This window comes from Arachis hypogaea, chromosome 8, assembly GCF_003086295.3.
Source record: "Arachis hypogaea cultivar Tifrunner chromosome 8, arahy.Tifrunner.gnm2.J5K5, whole genome shotgun sequence".
Classification (NCBI taxonomy): Eukaryota; Viridiplantae; Streptophyta; class Magnoliopsida; order Fabales; family Fabaceae; genus Arachis; species Arachis hypogaea.
The window spans coordinates 40,992,704-41,015,475 of NC_092043.1; the positions used below are offsets into that span (position 1 = coordinate 40,992,704).

Genomic DNA, 22,772 nt, shown 5'->3' on the forward strand with positions numbered 1-22,772 from the left:
GGACATGAATATGGGATCAACTAAAAGCATATAAGAAGGTTTCCAAGAAAATATATCTCTACTACCTTTTAGGAAATTCTGAAGTTCCAACTTTAAGGGGTAGGGCAAATCTTTGTTGATCATGGTGTATTTTTTTGGTACATCACTGATCTGAAACTTCTCCATATTCCCGTTTGGTTCCAGCCTCGTCTTCTTCTGAATTTGGGAGTCCAGGTCAACTAAAAGTATTCCAGTTGAATCCTTGGCCTTATCTCTCAAAGTCAGACTTGCCTTATTGCATTTCAGCGATGACACCCGATCTCCCCGAATAGTTGCTATCAGATAATTAGAGGTTAAAAACTTGATGACAGAGAACTTGGCTGATATGAAGGCACAAAGGTCGTTCAAAATCTTCCTTCCCAGCATAACATTGTAAGCTATGGAATCTTTCAGAACAACGAATTCAACTTGTACAACTCGGATAACGGCACCTTCTCCTAAAGTAAACAATAGACCTATTGCACCATCAAGTTTGATTTAATGGTCTCCTAATCCCACCACCCGGGAAGGTGTGGCTTCAGGTATTGATCCCTTATACCCAAGGCGTCAAAAGCGTTCTTGAAAAGTAAGTTCGAATATGCTCCTGTATCAACCAATATTCTTTTTACAATACCGTTTCCCAGCTTCGCAGTGATAACCAAAGGCTCGTCATCATCAGAAGTTGTATATTGGAAATCCTCTTTTGTGAATTGCACAGTTAGGATGCTAATGATCTTTGAAACTTTCGAGTTTTCCACTTTAACATCTTTTTTTATTGTACTCTTGGATTTGGGTTTTGATAATCCATTCTTACCGACGACCACATTTACTACAACTTGGGTGGTTTCCTCTAGGACTTCTGTAGTCCTCATGTTCCTAGGGTTCCTTACTTTCCAATCTTCATCCTCAGTCTGCCGTTTAGGCGGCCTGATGTGATGAACGAACTCAGGAAGTTTTCCATCTTGGGTTGCTTGTTCCAAAGCTTCCTTCAGATCAATACAATATTTGGTTCTGTGCCTATAAGACTTATGATAGTCATAATACTGTGACTTATTCAATAAAGCTCTTCGCAGAATTTGTCTCGCTTTTGGAAAAATGCCTCTATGAGACACTTGCTGATATACTTTGGATATGGATTCCACCAAAGGAGTATAAGTAGAGAACTTCCTAACTCGAAGAATGGAAGGTTTTGAAAATGAGAGTTTCCCCGACCCTCCAACCTTGCTTGGTGACGGGGCCGGATTCTTTCTTTTTGTTGAAACCACATTTGAAACATCTTCATCACGCATATAATCCAAAGCTATTTGGTGGAACTCTTCCATAGATTTTACATCCTTGGAAGTTAAGTGTCTTCTAAAGTCTCCTTCTAATCATTGCTCTCCCTAAATCATTGCTCAATACCAAGCAATGAAATTGGATGCCTAGCTTGGGTTCTTCTTGTGGTAAAATGTGCCAAAAACGTAGTTTTGATACCAGCAAATGAGAAAATAGATTTGGAGGAAAGTGTATTAAACCACGCCATAGTCAGGCCTGACAAGGTCATTGGAAAAACCTTACATCAGATAGAATCTCCTACACCCTCCAAATTCATCCGAGCTTCAAAAGCATCTATGTGCTCCTAAGGATCCGACCTCCTGTCATATTTCAAGTTGGTTGGCTTGTCGAAGTGTTTCGGTAAATGGACCTGGAGAACGTGGGATGCAAATAGGGTTTGACCCATTATGATATGTTCTTGGGATTCTCTGTGCTTTTTAGGACACAGACACCTTTGCGGAGTCCATCGCCTTTTAGACTAGGCAGATCGAGACTCATCTCTTGCCCTTCTTTCATGTTCTCGAGATTCAGCATTACGTCGAGGCGACCTCCTTTGACGTTGTGGCGAGTGGGAGTCCCTCCGATTATGTTGTTGTTCTAGGATTCCATGATTATGATCATCATGTCCCCTGAGTGGTTAACTTCGGGAGTGAGACTTTTCCAGATTGTAAGCGCTCAGTTAGTCGTCGTTCCAGCTCTAGGTGATGACGCTCTAATTCCTGGTGTCGCATTTCTTGTATGGCATGATGATAATAATCGTCACCTAACCCTGCGAAGTGTTGAGTTCCTCCTCTTGTATTATGAGCTTCCAGGTTAGGTACCTTCCGATTTTCATATCCAGGAGTTATTTGATGTTCCTCGGGGATAGGAGTGACACCTGTCTCGTGCTTATCTTTCTGATGTTGCTCTTTTAACAAAGTATCCAGGTTAATTGTTGAGTGGATTTTGTGCTCAGTCATGATCCTTAGTGAAGTAGGATCTCCACAGACGGCGCCAAATATTCGTACCTGGAGTGAAAATCACGAACCGGAGAGTTTCAAGATCGGAGATCCTAACTTCTGCGAATAAAAAATCAGGTTGGGGGATAACCTACAAGATATTCTAATACTTAAATTGGCAATGTGTTTTGATAGTATGATCTCATTCAGCCTTTATCTGCTGAGTTTTCTCTCCTTTATTTTATCCATGTATTACGAGATTGTCGTTCACTCTGCACTAACTGTCTTTATGTCGTGTTCTTAATATGTCATGATTTAACAATTTCATAACTTAATGGCGTGACCATTATGTGGTAGCCAACATTATCTTGGAACCTCAGATTCTTATTATTTTATTACGTTATTATTTGTCTAAAATAATATATAATCCAATTTTCTTTTCAGCAGCCACTCGCTCCCACCCAAAATTTTTCTTTTCCCTTCTTAACTGTACTCTATTAGAGATCACTCAAGGCCAACCACGAATTTCACACATTCTCTAGCGCCTCACAGCCTCACTGCTCACAGCCAACACCGTTGCTTCGTCTACTTCACTCCTCTATGGCTCTGCGTTGCACTGCATGCCACTTTACTCCAGCCGTAGTCACTTTGTCATTATTACCGTCACCACCGTATCCAAAACTGTTCATATTTTCTGTTGTCTTTTCAAGCACTGTTCTATTTGATTCACTGTTTCGTTGTTTTATTTATTTATTTGTTATATTTTAAAGACTTAAAGTCTACTAAATTATAGATATTAGATGATACTTTATTTAACTATGAATACGATTATATGTATTGTAGTTTGTAATTCTTTTTCATTTATTTTTTTACTGTTACAGTTTTTTTTTATTTTTTAGATTGATTTAATTACTCTATTGGTCCCTATAGTTTCGTAAAATTTTTAATTAGGTTCTTATATTTTTTTCTTTTAATTGGGTCTCTACACCAATTTTCTTTTTTTAATTAGATCTCTATTGACAGTAATTGACTTAATTTTATAGGGACGAAACTAAAAAAAAATTAGTGCAGAGATCTAAATTAAGAGAAAAAAAGTGTAGAAATAAAAAAAAAATTTTAGTGCAACAACTTAATTAAAAAAAATATAAAATTTTGTAAATCTACAAGAACTAATAAAATAATTAAATCTTTTAAATTTAATTTTCAATTAGATACCCGATTATTCGAATAGATCAGTTTGGATTAGTTCGACTTCGCTCATAAAAAAAACCTCTTATCTGATCCAAATACCGATTAAATTTCATTAATTTGGTCACTTTTTTTCTCTAAATCTGAATGAATCATCCCGACCTATTAATTATCCGTGATAAAAGATATATGTCGTCACCCGCAGTTCTTTCTTCCCAAAATCCTAAGGAAAATGTAATAAATATTTAATGATATTAATTTTTGGTCAGCAACACAGAAAATTCAATATATATTAGTATTTAATTAGGTTTATATAAAAAATATATATTCCGAAATAAAAATACTTAAGGTGACTGAAGTATGTCAGTATCCAGCGAATTGTGATTAAAATATCCAAGAAAAGTAATTCAGCTAATAACTGATTCAAGAACTATATATAAAAATAAATAAAAGTAAAAATTAAAAAAAGAAAGTAAGCCAACATATTGTGGTGAACGCAAAGTTAAAGTTCAACGAATGACACCATTCTTCATGTCCTCCTATAATTTGTAATTGAATAAAATAGTAGTAGCTTCGAAGGATATTCAAACTCTCCCAAACTTTTAATGCTTTTAATATTTAAAGCTAATTATTGAAAGTTTTATTCTTTTCAAAATGAAAGTCATGAATTCTTTACGTATGGCACGACACTAATAAAGTAACAATAATATAAAAAATATAACACAATATAATATGCCGATTGTTTTAATTTAGTGATTCCAGAGCCTATACGATGGTGCATGTGCAGGGAAATAGTAGTACTTCCGATGCTAGTTAGCGTTTTCCTGTTGTGTTTACTATTGGATATTTATGTAATGTGAATATATGGTACAAATAAAATAATTGATAGGTAATAATTAGTAAGTCACATTGATATAATATAAGAGATTTAAACTATATATCAATCATGAAAGGTTTAAGAGTGCCAAATTAAGTAAAAGGTTATAAACAAACTTTAATCTTTATAAATTAACAGTGTAATTTTACAGTACAATTATCTAATTAAATTATATATTTAGATAATTTTTTAAATATCACATTTAAACATTACTCTTATTAACACAATTGATTATCTTACGTGAAAATTAAATTCGTATTTTTTATTTTTTATTTAAAAAAAGAGAGCTAAAAAAACTAAAAAAATAATGATTTATAATTTGCCGTGTGTATGATTATTGTATGTTCTGTTTATGATAGTTATTAGAAGTATTTATACCAATCAGACTAACTACCTATAAAAAAATTTTTGTTTACCACATGCTTATATTTCTAATTGTGTCTGTCAAATTTGACAACTGAAAAAAAAGCATAAAGATTTATTCTCTATTGAAAAGTCATGGAAAGCTAAAAAGTTAGTTGAAATTGTGCATTTAAATTTTTATTTTATAGAAGTTCCAAATAATGATAGTAGATACTTTATCATTTTTATTAATGATTTTAGTAGATATATATACATGGATATACTTTCTGAAGCAGAAATTAGAAGCATGTGATGTCTTTAAGATATTTAAGATGTTTGTTGAGAAACAAAGTGATTGTAAAATCAAAATACTCAGAATAGATAGAGGAACAAAATATCTTGCATATTCATATTACTTTAAGCAAAATGAAATTCAACACTTACTAACAACTAGATATATTCCTCAACAAAATAGCATTACTAAAAGAAATAACAAAACCATCATGGATATGGTTAGATACATGCTCAAGTAAAAACAAATGTCTAAAGAGTTTTGGACAGAAGCAGTCGCAACAGCAATTCATATTTTGAATAGGTGTCCAACAAAGAGTGTTTGTGATAAAACTCCAAAAGAAGCATAGAGTGGAAAATGGACTTCAATTCATCATTGTAGTCTTTGGGGTATTGCTTATGCCCATGTACCATTTAAGGAAGAAGTTAAATGACAAAGACGAGAAGAGCATCTTTATTAGTTACAGCACAAACTCAAAAGCATACAAGTTGTATAATCCCGAATAAAAAAAGGTCATTATCAGCACAGATGTGACATTTGACGAGAAAGGCATGTAGGGCTAGAACACAAACACAGAAAAGCAGCCGATTGTAATTTCAAATACGTGTGATGAAGAAGAAGAAAGATAGCAAGAAACAATCAAACAACTAAAATCATCTAGAAGACCTCAAAGAGATTTCAACCACAGTAGATCCGACATTTTTTGTGGCATATGATTATAGTGCAGTTCCAAAACTTACGAACAAGAACAATCCAGAAATCACAAATAAACCTAGTGATAGCGATACTGTGCGGACCGAAGGAGATCGACAGTGGTTTGAATTGGTGATGGTGCACAGAAAGGCAGTTTCCTCCGCTAAAGTCACCAGAACCCTGCACTCGCGTCATAGATGACGAAGAGAAGCAAAATGATGGCTCTTCCATTGGCGCCGAGGGCGGCACCTCTATGACACGGAGGGATGAGAATGACTGATGATCTCAAGAGATTATGAGATTTGAGGCGATTCCACGACGCTGACAAAGCTAGGAGTAGCGCCAAGGTCGGCGCTTCGGCGACGGGCGAGCGAACCATCGCGATGGAAGATGGCAGAACTGCGTCAGTGATGGTGAAAGGGGGTATTCTGTGCTGTCGTGCTCCCTCAATCGCGAAGCCACCACCACTCACAACTGCTATCTTTTCGTGGGATCATGGCAGAGTTCGAGACAGCAATTGGTTGCAGCGGCTAGCGATGGATTCGGCAGACGGCTATGCAAACAGAACAAGGGAATATGGAGAAAGAGCCACTGGAGTCGAACGGTGGTACCTAGCTCGCCGATGGCTGGTCTTTTGGCAACAACATCGCACATAGAAAGGCAGAGAGGAGAAATGGGATTTGACTCTCTGCAATCTCTCAAGAGTGGTGGAATGGAAGTGAAGACCCTTAATTTTGAGGTAGGCCTTTACGGGTTGGGCTTTTATTTTCAGTCTTAAATCCAATTCAAAATCACAAATTAGTTCAAGTGCTTCAGAAAAATTATTTTAAATACATACAAGTTCCAATTTTTTAAACAATGGGATCCTGGGAGTACAATTTTTATTTTTTGTAGTAGCATAGAAAATATTTTTTAAGATTTATGATTTCTTTTCTTAATTATAATTTTCTTTTATAATTTTAATTAGGTTTTATATATTTTTTTTTGCAACCTTGAAGGTAAGATTGTTTCGAAGGAAAGGATAATGTTAGGATTAGTATTGGACCTATAACCTAATTAGAGAAGTATACAATAAATAGAAGTATGATATAATAGGAAAGGTTTGCATGATGTAATTGGAAACTCTACTTTCTCTCTTTGACCTTAGTCCTAGAGACTTCTATCCTATTCTCCTTGAATTTCTACCTAATTCTCTCTATTCCCTGATACAATTCGTATCATAGTTCTAATGGATAAAAAATATTTTATTTTTTTAATTTTATATTTAATTTATTAAATTATCTTTAATTTTATTACTTTTTCAAAATTATTAAATCATACCACTACAACAAATAAGAATTTTCGCAACGGTCGAAAACCGTTGCCATAGATAAAAAAACTGTTCCTAAAACCTTAGCCAATGGTTTGGCAACAATTTTTTACCTGTGGTATATGCGACCGTTACCAATACTCATAGGCAACAGTTTTTTACCTAAGGCAATGGCAACCAAAAAAACCGTTGCTATAGTAACTGGCATAGACAACGGTTTCGACAACTATTTTTAAACAACGGTTTAGCACCGTTACTAAATAGACAACGGTTTAGAACCATTCTCTTCCATGACGGAAAGATTTAAAAGCATAACTGGATAGGAAAAAGTTTTAAGTGGTTGTAGTTTTGTTATTCACAAAGATAGCGGTTTAAAAGCGTTGCCTTTGGTATTTTTTTTTTTGCAACAGTTTAAATACCATTGCCATTTTGTAGCTGCCTTTGGCAACGGTTTTAACACCATTGCCTTTTGTAACTTTTGACAATGATTTTTTGTAATTATATAATTCTTTATTTACAATAATTTTCTCATATTTTAATTGAAATTTGTTCCATCTATTTTTTTAAATTTAGTGTCAATAAATAACCTTAACTATTTGAATCAAATTACTAAAGAAAACTAATTGAACATATACCAACAAATTTGATTTATAAAGTATTATGTAAGATTCATAATCACATTGTACTTTAACGGCAACACTTTAAAAAATTGTTGTCTAAAATCATCTAATAAAAGAACGATTTAAGGCGTTACAAATTTTGGCGTTGCTAAAATCCATATTTGTGGTAGCGTACTTTTATTATATCTCCTCATTATATCAGACACTATTATTTTCTCATACTATTATTCTTTATACACGTACCTGTCATTGTCTCACCGTGACTATTATGTTGTCTTATTTTTCTTTCTCATTTTTTTCTTCTCCTCCACATTCTCTTCACCCGAATGTAATTAATTATCACCATGTAACATTATTGCAACTTTCAATATTGTCTATTACTTTGATCTATAATCATCCATTCTATTTACTTTTATGAATCGTTGAAGTGTTCTTAAAAGAATTTGTTTTTGTGTCTTTTGAATATATAAATGTATGAAAACAATAGTTTTTCTTAATATGTATGTTAAGTTGTTTTATTGTTCTATTAAAAAAAATTTAAGACATAAAATATTTAAAAATTTTATTCAAATTATCAAAATTTGATATCAGTAATCTTTAAAAATAATATCAAAATATATTATTTTTAACTAATATAATAAAAAATAGTACATTATTGTAAGTTTTTAACTAATAATTATAAATTTAAGTTGTAATTTAATATAGTACCTTAAAACAGAAGATTGTCATTGCTTTTTACATTTGATTGCTATTATATGAGTTTTAGCTTTGCTTTATTGTTTAAATTAATTAAAAACTATACTTTATTATTTTATTTTGCATGTTTTGAATAATGAGATTGTACTATAAGGATGACATTTGTTTTCATAATCTAATGCGAACCTTTTTACTATTTTGTTTGTAATTTAAATACTATCTATTAAAAATAATTACTTAAAATGAAACACTATATAAAGAGAGACAAAAAAGTCTTTTGAATTCATAGTTATAATTTGTTTCTTAATCCTCACTTGATATAACTTAAATTTAATAGATTGATGATGGTGATTCTTTTTTATTAGTTAAAAATATTTAACTATCTCTCTCTTTCTCTTTCATATTTTTAACTTCTTCTATAATAAATATTTTTTAAATTATTTAATACATAAAAGGTCACATCTTTTCATTTATCTTAAAAGTTAAAAATTAGAGTTAATGATATTAGTATTTTTTAACAAAATTAAAATAAAAAGGTAGAAAACCCCTAAAATGGGTAATATTGAGTTTCATGTTCTTTTGTATCAGAATATTACAATTTGTTATATTATTATTTTATCGTTGTACCACATAACAAAAAGTAATATTCTATATTTTTTGTTACTTATTTTACTTTATTTTTTTAATCTAAATTAACTTGTATATTATCAACTCATTTTCTATTATTGATGCAATTTTTTCTCTTCTAGTAGTTATTCATTTTAATATGTTTATTTTAATTACACTCAATAAATTGTCTAAATGAAAACTTATTCTCTCAAACAACTTCTTGATCATATGAATAGAATCGTTTAAACTGGAGGTATTTATTAGACCCTAAAAAATGTTTAAAGTGAAAAAAATACAATAAAATAAATTTAAAAATATAATAAAATAAAATAGTTTAAAAATAGAAGATTTGTAATAAAATAATAAATTAAACCTTAAATTGACTGTGATGCAAAAGAAAAAAGAGAAGAAAGTAGAAGAGTATTAATTTCGAGAAGTCCAGCTTGATACCGATGAATTGCAGTCAGCAGTGAGTTGGACGGATGTGCTGATTATTAGGGTGTCAGATGGCAACTCTACCAGTGGAGTATATTGGTATTAATCTAGAAGCAAACCTTAGACTGATAAAAATATGGAAACCAGTAATAGATAAGGTAGAGGAGAAACTTAGCTTGCAGAAAGCAAAGGTCCTTAGTAAAACAACAAATTGGTTCTCATCAAGTCAGTTATTAATAGTCTACCTATCTACTATTTGAATTTGTATAAGATGCCAGATGTGGTGGCAAAAAAAATAATTTCATTGCAAAGGAGGTTCTTGTGGGAGAAGGACGATGGACGACCTGAGCTGGCTCTTCTAAAGTGGGAGATGGTACAGGCACCGAAGAAATTAGGAGAGTTGGATGTGAGGGATGCGATGGTTTGTAATACAACCTTATTGTTTAAATAGTGGTGGAAATTTTCTAAGAAAGATTGTCTGCTATGAAAGAAGGTTGTGTACTTATGCAATAATCTAAACCCTACGCAATTATTATCAACTCAACCATTATCAGTAAAAAGGGGCCCGTGGAGAACTATATGTCAACTGAAAATTTAAGAGCAACATGTCAGATAAAAGATGATTGACGAACTTGCTATGAAAGTAGCAAATGGTAGATCAACCAGATTTTGGGAGGATACATGGTTACGGGGGAAAGCTGAAAGATCATTTTTGAGACTCTTATTGATTTCAAATAAAAAAATCTGTAATTGGGATTGTGAATTTTAGGATGAGATAGAGTGGGTTTAGAACCTCCAATAGAGAAGAAAACTCTGCCAATAGGAGACAAAAAATTTGAATCAATTGCTTGATATCTTATAAGCTATGAGATTGATAACATGCGTACAAGATAGATTGGTGTGAAAATTTGATAAGAAAGACGTTTATACTACTAACTTATTTGTGCAGGTATTGCAGGAAGAGACTTTGACGGATGATATTCTTAGCTACAAGTTCACAAACGAAACCTGGAAAGGACTAGTCCCCCTCAAGTTGAGTTGTTTACTTGGTTTGTGCTAGTAGGTCGAGTTAATACAAAAGATTGACTGAGTAGATTAGGTATCATTGAACAGAGTTATAATATTTGTGTTATGTGTAATAAGAATATTGAATCTGTACAACATTTATTCGTTACGTGTGAGTATGCTTGGCAGATGTGTTGTGCATGGATTACGGATTTGGGACGTGTTTGGAGCATCTCAAGTACGATAAAAGAACACTTTGAGAGTTGGAAGATGTTGCCTTTGAGAAAAGACTTGCACAAAAAATGGTTAGTGGACTTCTTCTCAATTATATGGAATAGTAGAATTGAAATCATATTTTAAAACAAGGCAACGGATGTGGTAGATTGTGTTGCTAGCTTCTGTTGTTGCTCTAAGAAGTGTTGTGATAGCTAACCCATGTTGTTGATGGCATAGAAGTTGTTTCGTTTTATTTTTTTATGACATTTGTATGCTCCACTCTGTGTGTTGAGCTTGTTCCTTCTTTGAAAAATATATAATAAAAAATTTAGATGTTTATTAGGTTATCAGATTATTTAAAAAATCAATTAATAAATATTGATCTTATCTTACCACATTTTGAATGTTATATGTCAATCTAATAATCAACAAAAAAGATAATATTAACTACCATATAACTGATTAAAAATTAAAAAAATTAACAAAATATCCATGAATTTTTTTTATTCTACCATTAGTTGGTGTAGACTTTTTTGTATCTTTTATATGCTAATCAAATAATTAGTACCATGTATATATGCCAAACGAATAATATTAAATTAATTAATTTTTGTAATATAATTTATTTATTTTAATTTAATTAAAAACAAACTTGCATATACTAAAATGTTAGTACTCTATATAATTAATAGTTTAAAAAATTAGTATATTAATGATTTAATAAATCATTCATATTTTATGTTTTTTCTATGCCAATCAAATAATTAGGCCATATACCAAATAAATGATATTATAGAATACAAAATTATTAAATTTTTTCTTTTTCTCCTTCTCCTCCTCCTCATATTTCTTTTTTTTCTTCTTCCAAATTCGCGCAAGTTATTCTTCTTTCCTTCTTCTTCTTCCAAATTTGCACAAGCAGATTCTTCTTCTTTCCTTCTTCTTCTCCTCCTTTTAGAGATTATCAATTCAATTCAGAACACTTGTGTCTATTCAATTCAAAACAATTCAATTCAATTCATAATGAAACAAATATGTTATTAAGGTGAAACAATTGTATGGTACTAAATGAACGGAACATTATCCATTATATAAAATCAAATTCAAACAGATTTCTACATAATGAACCGAGTACGTTATTAAAGTAAAACAATTGTGTAGTACTAAATGAACGGAATATTATCCATTACATAAAATCAAATTCAAAACATGTTTCTGCATAATGAATCGAATACATTATTAAGGTGAAACAATTGTATAGTACTAAATGAACGGAACATTATCCATTATATAAAATCAAATTCAAAATAGCTTTCTGCATAATGAACTAAACACGTTATTAAGAATTGTATAGTACAAAATGAATGGAACATTATCTATTATATAAAATCCAATTCAAAACAGGTTTCTGCATAATGCACCGAACACGTTATTAAGGTAAAACAATTGTATAGTACTAAATGAATGAAATATTATCCATTATATAAAATCAAATTTAAAACACTTGTGTCTACAATTTAGATATTATCAATTCAATTCAATTCAGAACACCTACGTCCATTCAATTCAATTTAGCAACTACATTCCATTCAATTCGATTGAAAAAATAATCCATTAGCAAAATGTTAGTGTTGTTGGTGATGATGATAACAGAAGAGAAAAAAAAGAAAAATAAGAAGAAGAAGAAGAGCATGAGGAGGAAAAGCAGAAGAAGAATCTGCTTGCGCGAAGGAGGATGAGGAGGAGGAGGAGGAGGAGGAGGTATGAGTGAATTTGAAAGATCGAGAGGGAGTATGTGTGTATTTGAAAGAAGAAGCGCGGGGGAGGAGGAGATAAAAAAGCGCGTGTAATAACGCTCTTTTAACGAGAGTAATTTTTGTTGGTATTGAACCTATTTGGATAAACTTAAATAAAAAAATACTTGGATGTGTAGCAATCTTGAATAACACTATAGATAAAAATGAGAATATGAGTTGGTATTAATGGTAGAAGTTGTTTTTTATTTAAAGCCACTAATAGATGTATAGGAGAATCTCTATCATTAAAGACAATATTAAAATTTAAATTTGGACACCAAAATTTTATGCATTGATACACAACTAGAAAATGGATTAATACAGACAGATTTACAGACGGATTTAGTCTTTATTACAGACGGATTTTTGGTTACCGACGAAATTACCGACGGATTTTGTCCCTCTGTAAAAGCCCCGTCGGAAATTATTTACCGACGGATTTTTTTTCCGTCGGAAAATTACAGACGGATTTTTACCAGTTACCGACGAATTTTTCCTCTGTAAATTTTCTATCCATTTTCCAAAGGCGACGAACTTTCCGACGGATTTTCCATCTGTAATTACAGACGGATTTTCCGACAGATTTTCCGTCTGTAATTACAGACGAATTTTTCGACAGATTTTCCGTCTATAATTACAGATGGATTTTCCGACGGATTTTCCGTCTGTAATTACAGACGAATTTTCAGACGGATTTTTCGTCTGTAATTACAGACGGATTTTCCGACAGATTTTTCGTCTGTAATTTGAACTTTGGAAAATCATCTTACATTCTAATTACAGACAGAAAATCCGTCTGTAAATCCGTCAGTAAGGTAAAATAATTTTTTTTATTTTTTTAATTACAAAATAAACTTATTTTCATACAAAATAAATATAAATTTAATCAATACAAATTTTTATTGATGGTATAAAAATAGAAAAACACACCAGTGAGTACAAAACGCTTTCTTTATAATAAGAAGCAATTATTTCCATGCAATAATACAATCTAAATACATTAGATGACAAATAACTACTAGTGGACTCATCAAGATTCAACATCCTAATTTATGGATAGCTTCATTCTTTCTTGAGTTTCTTAGTGATGATGGCAATATACTTGCTTCTTGAGATTCTTGGTCCATCAAAATTATTCGCTGCTTCCCACTTTCTGAACAGAGGATGTCTACCTTACTATATCCGATCTACACTCAGACAACAAATAAGACAATTATTAGAAAAAAGAACCAAAAAGGAGTTATTACCACTGCAGTTACTTTTTAAAGATCATGGACGCTACCAAATAGCAATAAATAGTTTTTGAGAGAGAGAGAGAGAGAAACCTGAAAGTGTTGCTAGTGAAAATCTGAATTGCAGAAAATAGTTTTTGTTGAATATATAGTATTCCTCTTGATGTATTATATTAATGAGGCAATGGTGGCAAAAATGTATAAGAGTTTTACACTATTATTATCAATCACATACTACTTCTATAGTGTGGCAGCGCATAATTAAATATTTGTACAGGTGTAACAGAACCATAGCTCATTACAGCCAAAATTAGTCAATTCACTAAGCGCACTCTTGGTCTAAGTGGAATTCATCCCCAATTTAACTCCAAAAGTTCAGTCCAAGTATTGCCTCCTAAATATATTTTGAAGCATTCTAGAAGCATTCATGAAAACTATGAAAGCTGACCTTTAGACTTGGTGGAAAAGGAATCAACATCAGAACTCAATCTGGAACCAGTTCCACTGCTGGAGATGCTTGTATCATTAAAGCTATTCTCAAATATTCCCGAGCCCATTGACTGTAATGGGCCAAAACCTCCTTTATAATTATCACCTCTGTTCTTTATAATCTGTATATTACATGAATTGCCTTTTGATTAAATGATGCACACTATTAGAATTTAAAATAAACAAAAATTAAAAAGAAAATCACATCCAGTCATACCTTGTTTTTATCAATCTCATTAGCTTTCCTTTTCATTTCATCCTTTGCTTCTCTAATCTTGTCCTCCCTCATCTGTCTGTGCAGCTTCTCTTCATGGCTCTCCATCTCACAGTATTGCTTAACTTGTGCAACAGTCACATTTTCCTTGTGTCCAAGAGAGATTAAAATCAGGTCAAATGCACATTTGCAAATACTTTCTTAAAAGTAGTCAGAATATTCAGGTACCTAAAATGTTAAGGATTAAGGAATAAACTAATTGTAAGCTAAATTTTGACAGAAATTTCATCAATGGTTCCAAATCAGAGATCAAAGCTAAAATATCCTCCCATCCCAAAAACCATTTGGTCAAATGTTAACCATTCTGAACCTTACTATAAAGATTAATGTTACTAAATGCAACCTCCGAAGTAAGAATGCAAAGTCATGTACCAAAATATTTTACCATTAAAAGTTAGAACTAAAAGGGAAAACAACAGAAAGAGAGGAAACTTAGAATACAAGGCATAGAAAAAGTCAATGAAATAACTGATTTAGGCGAACAAGCTGTATAAGTTCAAGGACAAAACTGACATTGCACATATCCAGAAGACTAACCAATTGAAATTTAAGAACATACTTAATATCTACCAAACATATAGGTTCAGAAGAAGGATACAAGTTTCGACAAAATTCTTAGAGTATCCAAATCTTCCAGTATGTTGCTCTGCTTGTTTGTTATAAGAAGCAGGTACAGTGCCTCCATTGGCTGGTAAACATAACGCACATTCTCAGTCTCAACATACGTGTGCTGTTTTCCAGTTCCTATCAACTTGGGAAATGCTGCTAGAAGACCTTCAATTCTCATGCGAGTCATATCCACAAACTGTCTAGAAACCAAAACTGCAAAAGAAGTAAAAGGCTTATCAGCATAAGGGCATTGATGCTGAATCCAAAATAATTTAGCAATACCAGACTCAACATCAATTCAGGACTTATCTGCAGTTTGCAAACTCAATAATTACATAATAAAGTGGCCACATGTTCATAATAAACACTTCAATTCTTCCAATTACAAAGATATCAAACATTAATCTAGTACTAGTGTACTCCTTGGAGAATAGAAAATACTGTCTGAACAAGCAGAAAAATTCCAGCAATAGAAGCTACCGTCTTCCATGGAGTGTTGCAATAATCACGCCTAGTCTATAAATTTGGCCAATGACCAGAAAGTTGCAAGTCTAGTAAGCATTGACTAGCTTTCTTTACCTCAAACTTTACTCCTGCTTCCTTCAACTCAGTTGCACTATAAATTTGCACTATCTGTGCTTCTCTTGAACATCTAGAGATTGATAAGTTACAGGATAATAATAGAAGCTTTCTAGAAAGATATGTGAAATGAGCTATTCCACCAAGATTGGATACTCATAGCTGAGATTGGGAAAAAAATAAAGACAAGTATAATGATCTTAGCTTGCAAATATAAGACAAGTATATCGTTTTTTTCTTGGATGCTCTAGGGCAAGTATCACTGAGATTATGAAATAAGAAACATATTTATTCAAGGCTCAGCCTCAAGAAAATACTGTCTGAATAATAGTGACAATAAGGAGAAAAATTCCAGCAATTGAGTGCACCTCTAATATGGGTAGCAAAGACCAAAAAGCAGAGAAACCAGTGCTTCTAGGACTATCTAGTATCTATTGATCTATAACCTACAGCCAACTCAATCAAACAAACTAACAATTTTCATATCTATAAAAATACTTCTCCTATCAACCAGTCATACATTATTTCATCACTAGGCCCTGTTTTGTACATTGTATAAGGCATGATAGAATTATTTAACAATATCAAATCGAATTTTATCACATGTTTGAAGCTATATGAGTTAAAAACTAAACTTAAAAGAAGAAAACACAAAGAAATGATTTAGCAGATACCTGCATACTCAAACAAGAACTCCTCTTTCCGAATCCACTGGTCAGAATGCAAACACCACCCTTTCCTTGCATCCCTCACAATCTTCACCCGAACAGCAACCCCATTCTGAATCAACCGGTTTCTGCACTCTGGTCCGCACCCACATCCCGGCCCGCACTCACTGCCGACGTCATCCAGCACACCCAAGCCCAAACAAGGGCAGTCGGAACCCACACCGCCACAAGCCTCGCAGTCGCAACCAGACAACACACTCTAACCTAACTCGTCGACCAAACTCACCGATTCCGCGGGGATCCGACTCAGCGCGGAGGCGGGAGGAGCAGCGGATCCCCAGGGTTGGCGGAGGAGGCGGGATGCGGCGGAGGGAAGGATGAGGGAAGGGGTGTAGAGGAAGTAGGCGTACGGGTAGTGGTCGACGGTGTTGCAGAAAGGGACTGGAAGGTTCTCGAAGGTTCTAGAAGCGTCGGAGGATCGGCGGGTGGTGATGGAGGCAAAAGAAGCGTCAGCTGAATAAAAATACAAAATACGAACGAATAGAAAAGTTAGGGTTTGCGATCTACCAGCTGCGCGAAGGGAATCTGATAAAGAAAGCGTTGATCTGGAACGAAAAGAAGCTCGGAATCCGACGGCGACGGATCTTCTACGGTGGTGGTGGAGGCTGTGTCTGTGTAGGGACTGCGGTGGCTCCGCCGCTGAGGGGCTGCGAGGCTATGGGGGTTGCGGGGAGCTGCGAGGGCTGATGCGGGGGCTGCGTGGCTGCAGTGGCGGCAGAGACTGCGGTGGCTGTGGGCGGCGGAGATGCGGGGGCTGCGTGGCTGCAGTGGCGGCAGAGACTGCGGTGGCTGTGGGCGGCGGAGTGCAGGGCGAAGTGAATGGCGAGTGAATGGAGTGAATGGAGAGTAACTAGGTGTGAATGGCGAGTGAATGGAGTTAATCTTCAACTAGGGTTTTTAACATTTTCGACGGATTTCATTTAAATTACAGACGGATTTTCAGTCTGTAATAATTTAATAAAACGTGCGTTTTGTCTACTTAATTACAGACGGAAAATCCGTCTGTAACTATTTGCACAAAAAAAAGTTAATTTTTTCGATGGAATTATAGACGGATTTTCTTTTCCGTCTGTAATTTATGCTAATCTATTTTTTTTATTTTCTGACAAAAAAATCTCTCTGAAATTCTGTCTGTATTTCAGTGGGATAAAATCCGTCGAAAATATCTGTCTGTAATAACTAGTTTTCTAGTAGTGATATTATAAATTATTATAGAAATTATTATAGATATAAATAAATATACAACGAGATCCTGACTTAAGGTTAGGTTACTTTTTGTAAATGTCGCTTCCACACATAATATATTTCGGCAAGTTTCAATTAGTTATATATGATACTTTTACTAGCAATATTCAATGTCCTTGTCATAAACATAAAGCTAGTCTAAAATAATACAACTCTGACAAGGCGTGGAATTTTTTTTAACAAATTAGACATATTTAGATTTTTTTTAATATAAAAAATTTTAAAGAAAAAAAGCTTCAATAAGCTTTAATTCCCAATAAAATTATTTAATTTTTATTTTAATTCCTATAAACATTTTTCTTTTGTACAATAAAATTAATTAATAAGGTGCCTAAATTGGAATTTTTAAATATATAATATTTATAGATATAAAAATTATAATTGTCAAAACCGAATTAGTAATTAAATCGATTAGACTATTGGGTTATTGGATCACTGGTTCAACTAATAGATTATTGGTTGAACCGGTTGATCCGATCCTATGTAAATAAAAAATATAAAATAGTCAAAAATTTAAAATTAAAATTTAAAATAGATATCTTCACTAACATTTTAAGAATAATCAAACTATTTTAAGACAATATAGAATAAAAAAATAAGTATTTTATTATTTTTACTCTATCATAAATATTTTTATTTTGTTTTTATATTAAAATAACTATTATTTTTAAATTTTAATAATTTATTAATTAGTTTATATCTATTATACTATTATATATTATAAGTATTTATTAAAAAATAATATTAATAAGTATTATATAATTATTAAAAGAAAAATAAGTGAGTTTATAATTATTGTTAAATAAAAATATAATTAATTTATGAATGAGTGAGTTTATAACTAAAATTAAAATAAATTAAATAGAACTAAATTATTTGATGAAAGATATCTATATGTAATGTAATTTACAATTATATTAATAAGATGCATTACAGCCTAGTGGCTGTCAATGGTGCTTCCAACTTGGAGCACGATGGACTTACAGAATGTTGGTGCATTATAAGTTCGTCCTCCGAGTTGTTTGGTCAGATCAGTCTTCAATGAATTTGATCGATTTTTATCGGTTCTCTTCGAATTTGATCGGTTCGTACTAGTTCTTCATCTTAAATGATCTAAGTACTGGACCGGACTAGTATAAAGTTCGATTCATTAGTTTTCTGGTTAAATCGGCCGATCCGGTCCGATTTTAACAACTATGATAGAAATCCTTTATTACTTATCTAGTTGGTGGTGCAAACGAGATAGTTATGAACATATTTTGACTACTATGCCAAAGAGATAACTAATATAAATTTTGGATAAAGTATTATTTTAGTCCTCAATGTTTAGGTCAAATCTTAGTTTAATCCCTAACGTTTTAAAGATCCTATTTTAATTTGAACGTCTTATTTCAATCCCAAAAAATTTTAAATGGATTTAATATTATTCCACCATTAAATTTGATATGAACAATTAGCATATTAAAGAGTCAATATCGTTCAATTTTAGTATGTAAGTAAAATTGACACATAAATGATCATTAACGTAAAAGCTTTTCCTTTAATTTTAAAGTATTGATGATTGATTGCTAGGTTTTGGATTTTTTTTTTCACAAAAAGGGGATCTAAAAAAAGGAGTGTTACAAAAGAGTTAAACCTTAAAATGGTCCATGAGATTGGCGTCATGCACTAAAATCGTCCCTGAGATTTCAATTACACCAATTACGTCCCTGAGATTGAAAAAATGCACCATACGTGATGACATGGCATGATGATGTGGATTGTAAGTGACACGTGTCATTTCATGATTTGGCCACGTATAATGGTAGGATGATGTGGTGACCAGTGACACGTGGCATGCTGACGTAGATGGTTGTGTCACGTATCACAATGTTATTTGGTCACGTGTCTTTTTGTGCCACGTGTCATAATAGTGTTCGTCTACGTGTCATCCATTATGTTATCATTGTATATGTACCAAATTAGTCCCTCACTTTGCATTAAGTGACTCATTTTAGTCACTGAAATTGAATGTCATGCACCAAACTAGTCCCTTCACCAATTTTTTCTCATTTTTTCTATAAATTCAAAATTCTCAATATTTTTGAATGCATTAATTTCAATTCTATTTTTTCACATGTTCTTCAAATAAAAGTGTTTTTATAAAATATTTTTTCTCTTGCGAATACCCTAACCACCGACTTGGAGTTGACATAAAGGCTTTTCAAGCGCCTTCACTACCATCTCCGACCTCTTTCAGTATTTTTATAAAATATTTTTTTCTTGCTGATACCCCTAATAACTGTCGTCTTGGAGTTGACGTGAAGGCATTTTAAGTTTTTCTCATTACCATCTCCAACCTCTTTCATCTAGACTGCAGAGGTCAAAGATAGTAGTGAAGGTGCTTGAAGTACCTTCAATCTAGCTCATTTACACATAACGAAAACGTAAATTTCAGGGACCATTTTGGAGTTTAACTCATTACAAAAAGGTTTTGATTATGTTTTTATAGCATGTGAAAAAAGATATAACTTAACAATAATATTGTTAACATCTATGTCTATCACTCCGTTAACTATTTGTGTCAAATTGAATGGTAGAATAATATTAAACCTATTTAAATTCTTTTGAGACAAAAATAGGACGATGTTTAAAATGTTAGAGATTAAATTAAAATTTAACTCAAACGTTAAGGACTAAAATAATAGTTTACCTAAAAATTTTTGCACTTATCTTGTTTGTTCATGATGAGATAAGTTTGTCATTTTTTATACATATCTCATTGCTATTTCGCTTTTACTTTCAATGAGATAAAGATCATATTTTGGAGAATAGATCTTCTCATTTTTTTTCTTTAATTATTTAGTAAAATATAATCTCTTATCTCATCATTTTATATTTTTTAAGTGAAACTAAAAAAAATATATAAAAAATAAAGATATTAAATAGTTAAATATTACACTTTATTAAATAATTAAAAAAAATTAAAAAGATTCACTCCTCATATTTTATTGTATTAATCTAGATCAATTATTTAAAAAGTAAAAGACAAAGTTTATTACAATTTAAATGGTATTGGTTTGAGTTTTATTTTTCAATTTAATTCAACTTTACTCAAAACATTACGCCAAAATTTTTATCATTAATTTTTTTTAATATCAAATTATATCACATCCAAATGTTAAAATTTAAAATTTAATATTTAAATTATATCTTTTTAAATTTTAAAAGTTTTGGAGTGTTGTATTTTATGACTGTACTCTCATTAATTATATTGTATTATATATTGTATTATATGTTGTATTTTAAAAATTTTAGATTGAATTAGTTTATTTAATTTATTAATTTTGGATTGGATTAGTTTATCAATTTATTGATAAAAAATTTTAAATTGTTACAATTTATATTGGATTAGTTTATTTAATTTATTGTAATTTATTTTATTTCATTTGAAAGGGAAAATATGAATATTTAAAAAATATATATTACAGTAAATAATCAATTTATTTTATTTAATTATTAAAAGGTCCGTCTACCGTATTGTTTTGAGGATATTATTTGAAAGTGTTAAAGTAAAGACCCTAAAGTATAAACATTTTTCTATCATACACATGCTTTATGAAGATAAAGATATCATAAGTCATAAAGTATGACTAAACGGCAAAACGTGAATAGTTATACAGTTCATCATAAATGAATAATATAATTCAGCATCGTGGCATACACACGAAAGTGCACTCTTTGTGATAATTAAATAAGCTCAAACGCGTGGCTTCCACGAGAAAAGATTGGATTTTTTATTTTTATAAATAAAATAAATGTAATATTTACCAAAATAAATATTTTTACCAGTATTTATCGAAATAAATAATTTTACCATATCTTGAGATATAGCAAGTATGGCTGACGCGCGTGTGTATATCTCGTTTACAGTGTAAACGATATATATATATATATATATATATATATATATATATATATATATATATATATATATGAGACAAATTCTCAACATCTATAAAAGAATGTGTAAACCTTGGTATTCTTCATACACATTTCATATTTTTTTCTATCTTTTCTTTCTCTAAAAAACAAAGCTGAATGGCCAGTAACAATTCATTCATAGTTGTGCTTCTTTATCCGAATTGTCGTATGAGAAACGGCAACAACGGGGTAACATTTGACTGTCAGGATCCGATATTGTTTCGCACTCAGCGTGTGAAGACGTTGTCGGACTTGAAGAGTTTAATATTGAGCAAGTTTAGTGCGACACAAACGAGAAAAATCAGAAGGGTGGTGTATAGGTTGGCAGGTTGCTGGCACCCATGGGAAATGGAAATTTCGACTATTCTGACTTCATGGGGACGAGCATGTCCAACAGATGTTTGACATTCATGGGAGGATCATGTGTGAATAGGTAATGGAGCTGTTCGCCGAGGTGGGTCACGGTGGTAGTGGGAGTTCCGCATAGGAAATCTATGTGCAGGACGACCGACCTCTCGCACCACCGCCCATTCATGTCACGATTCCGGAGCTTGAGGCAGAGGAGGGTGAGGAGGAGTCAGACGAGGATTACGTGGCGGATACTGGTGACAGGGAGTCTTCCAATGGCGGCGATGATGATGAGTTTGTGCCGGAGACACCTGTAGGGGCTGTGCCGCGCCATGTGCAGCCTCCACCTCACCCGATTCCAACGCTATCAGCTGTGCCAAGTCACTATCACAGTCTAGATCTGGATGCCATGCATGAGATGATCCAGTGCATACTAAAGCATACTAAAGCATACGATATCTATCTAATTATCCAGAATTAAAAACGTGCGTATTTTACAACTAACCTCGTCGAACCATAGCCGGTCAAGGGAAACCCTCCAACGCAGGACCCTGGCGTCGTGCTGATCCCTATTCTGCTGCGGCAATCCAACCACCCTAACACATCGAATGAGAGCGTATACGGTTCGTTAAGTAACATACCAAAATATTTGACAAAATTATTTAACTCAAATACATAAAAAGACATTTCTCACCTTGCAGCCAGCGGATACTGGTAGACGCCTCTATCTGGTAGACACCACTGGGAGAATCTCTGATAGATCCAGGACATCAACAACAGAGTGCAGCCAGCGATATTTGTGACGCCCCGTTGAGCCGCCAAAGATAGGCTCTGATACGTCCAGGCCAGCACAGCCGAGCCGCACGAAAACGCTCTACACTCTGTAAAGTCCCAGAGCAGCGGTAGCCAACGAAGGTGCACCAGATTGTTGGACTTGTCAGTCATCAGATACCCTCC

General features: G+C 32.7%; 1 protein-coding gene across 2 annotated transcripts; it reads right to left on the minus strand.

Moving 5' to 3' along the window:
* Positions 1 to 13,225: 13,225 nt before the first annotated feature.
* Positions 13,226 to 17,345, minus strand: LOC112707491 (coatomer subunit delta). 2 transcript variants are annotated; one of them, XM_025759237.3, is made up of 6 exons: positions 16,767 to 17,345; positions 16,206 to 16,660; positions 14,942 to 15,165; positions 14,287 to 14,430; positions 14,029 to 14,191; positions 13,226 to 13,535 (listed from the first exon to the last, which is right to left on the minus strand). In XM_025759237.3, exons 3-6 carry the CDS (start codon positions 15,137 to 15,139, stop codon positions 13,525 to 13,527), a joined length of 516 nt encoding a protein of 171 aa, XP_025615022.1. In that variant the 5' UTR covers positions 15,140 to 15,165; positions 16,206 to 16,660; positions 16,767 to 17,345; the 3' UTR covers positions 13,226 to 13,524. The 2 variants fall into 2 exon arrangements, with proteins under 2 accessions (XP_025615022.1, XP_029144393.1); XM_029288560.2 differs by lacking the exons at positions 16,206 to 16,660; positions 16,767 to 17,345 and adding an exon at positions 15,532 to 15,696.
* Positions 17,346 to 22,772: the final 5,427 nt, after the last annotated feature.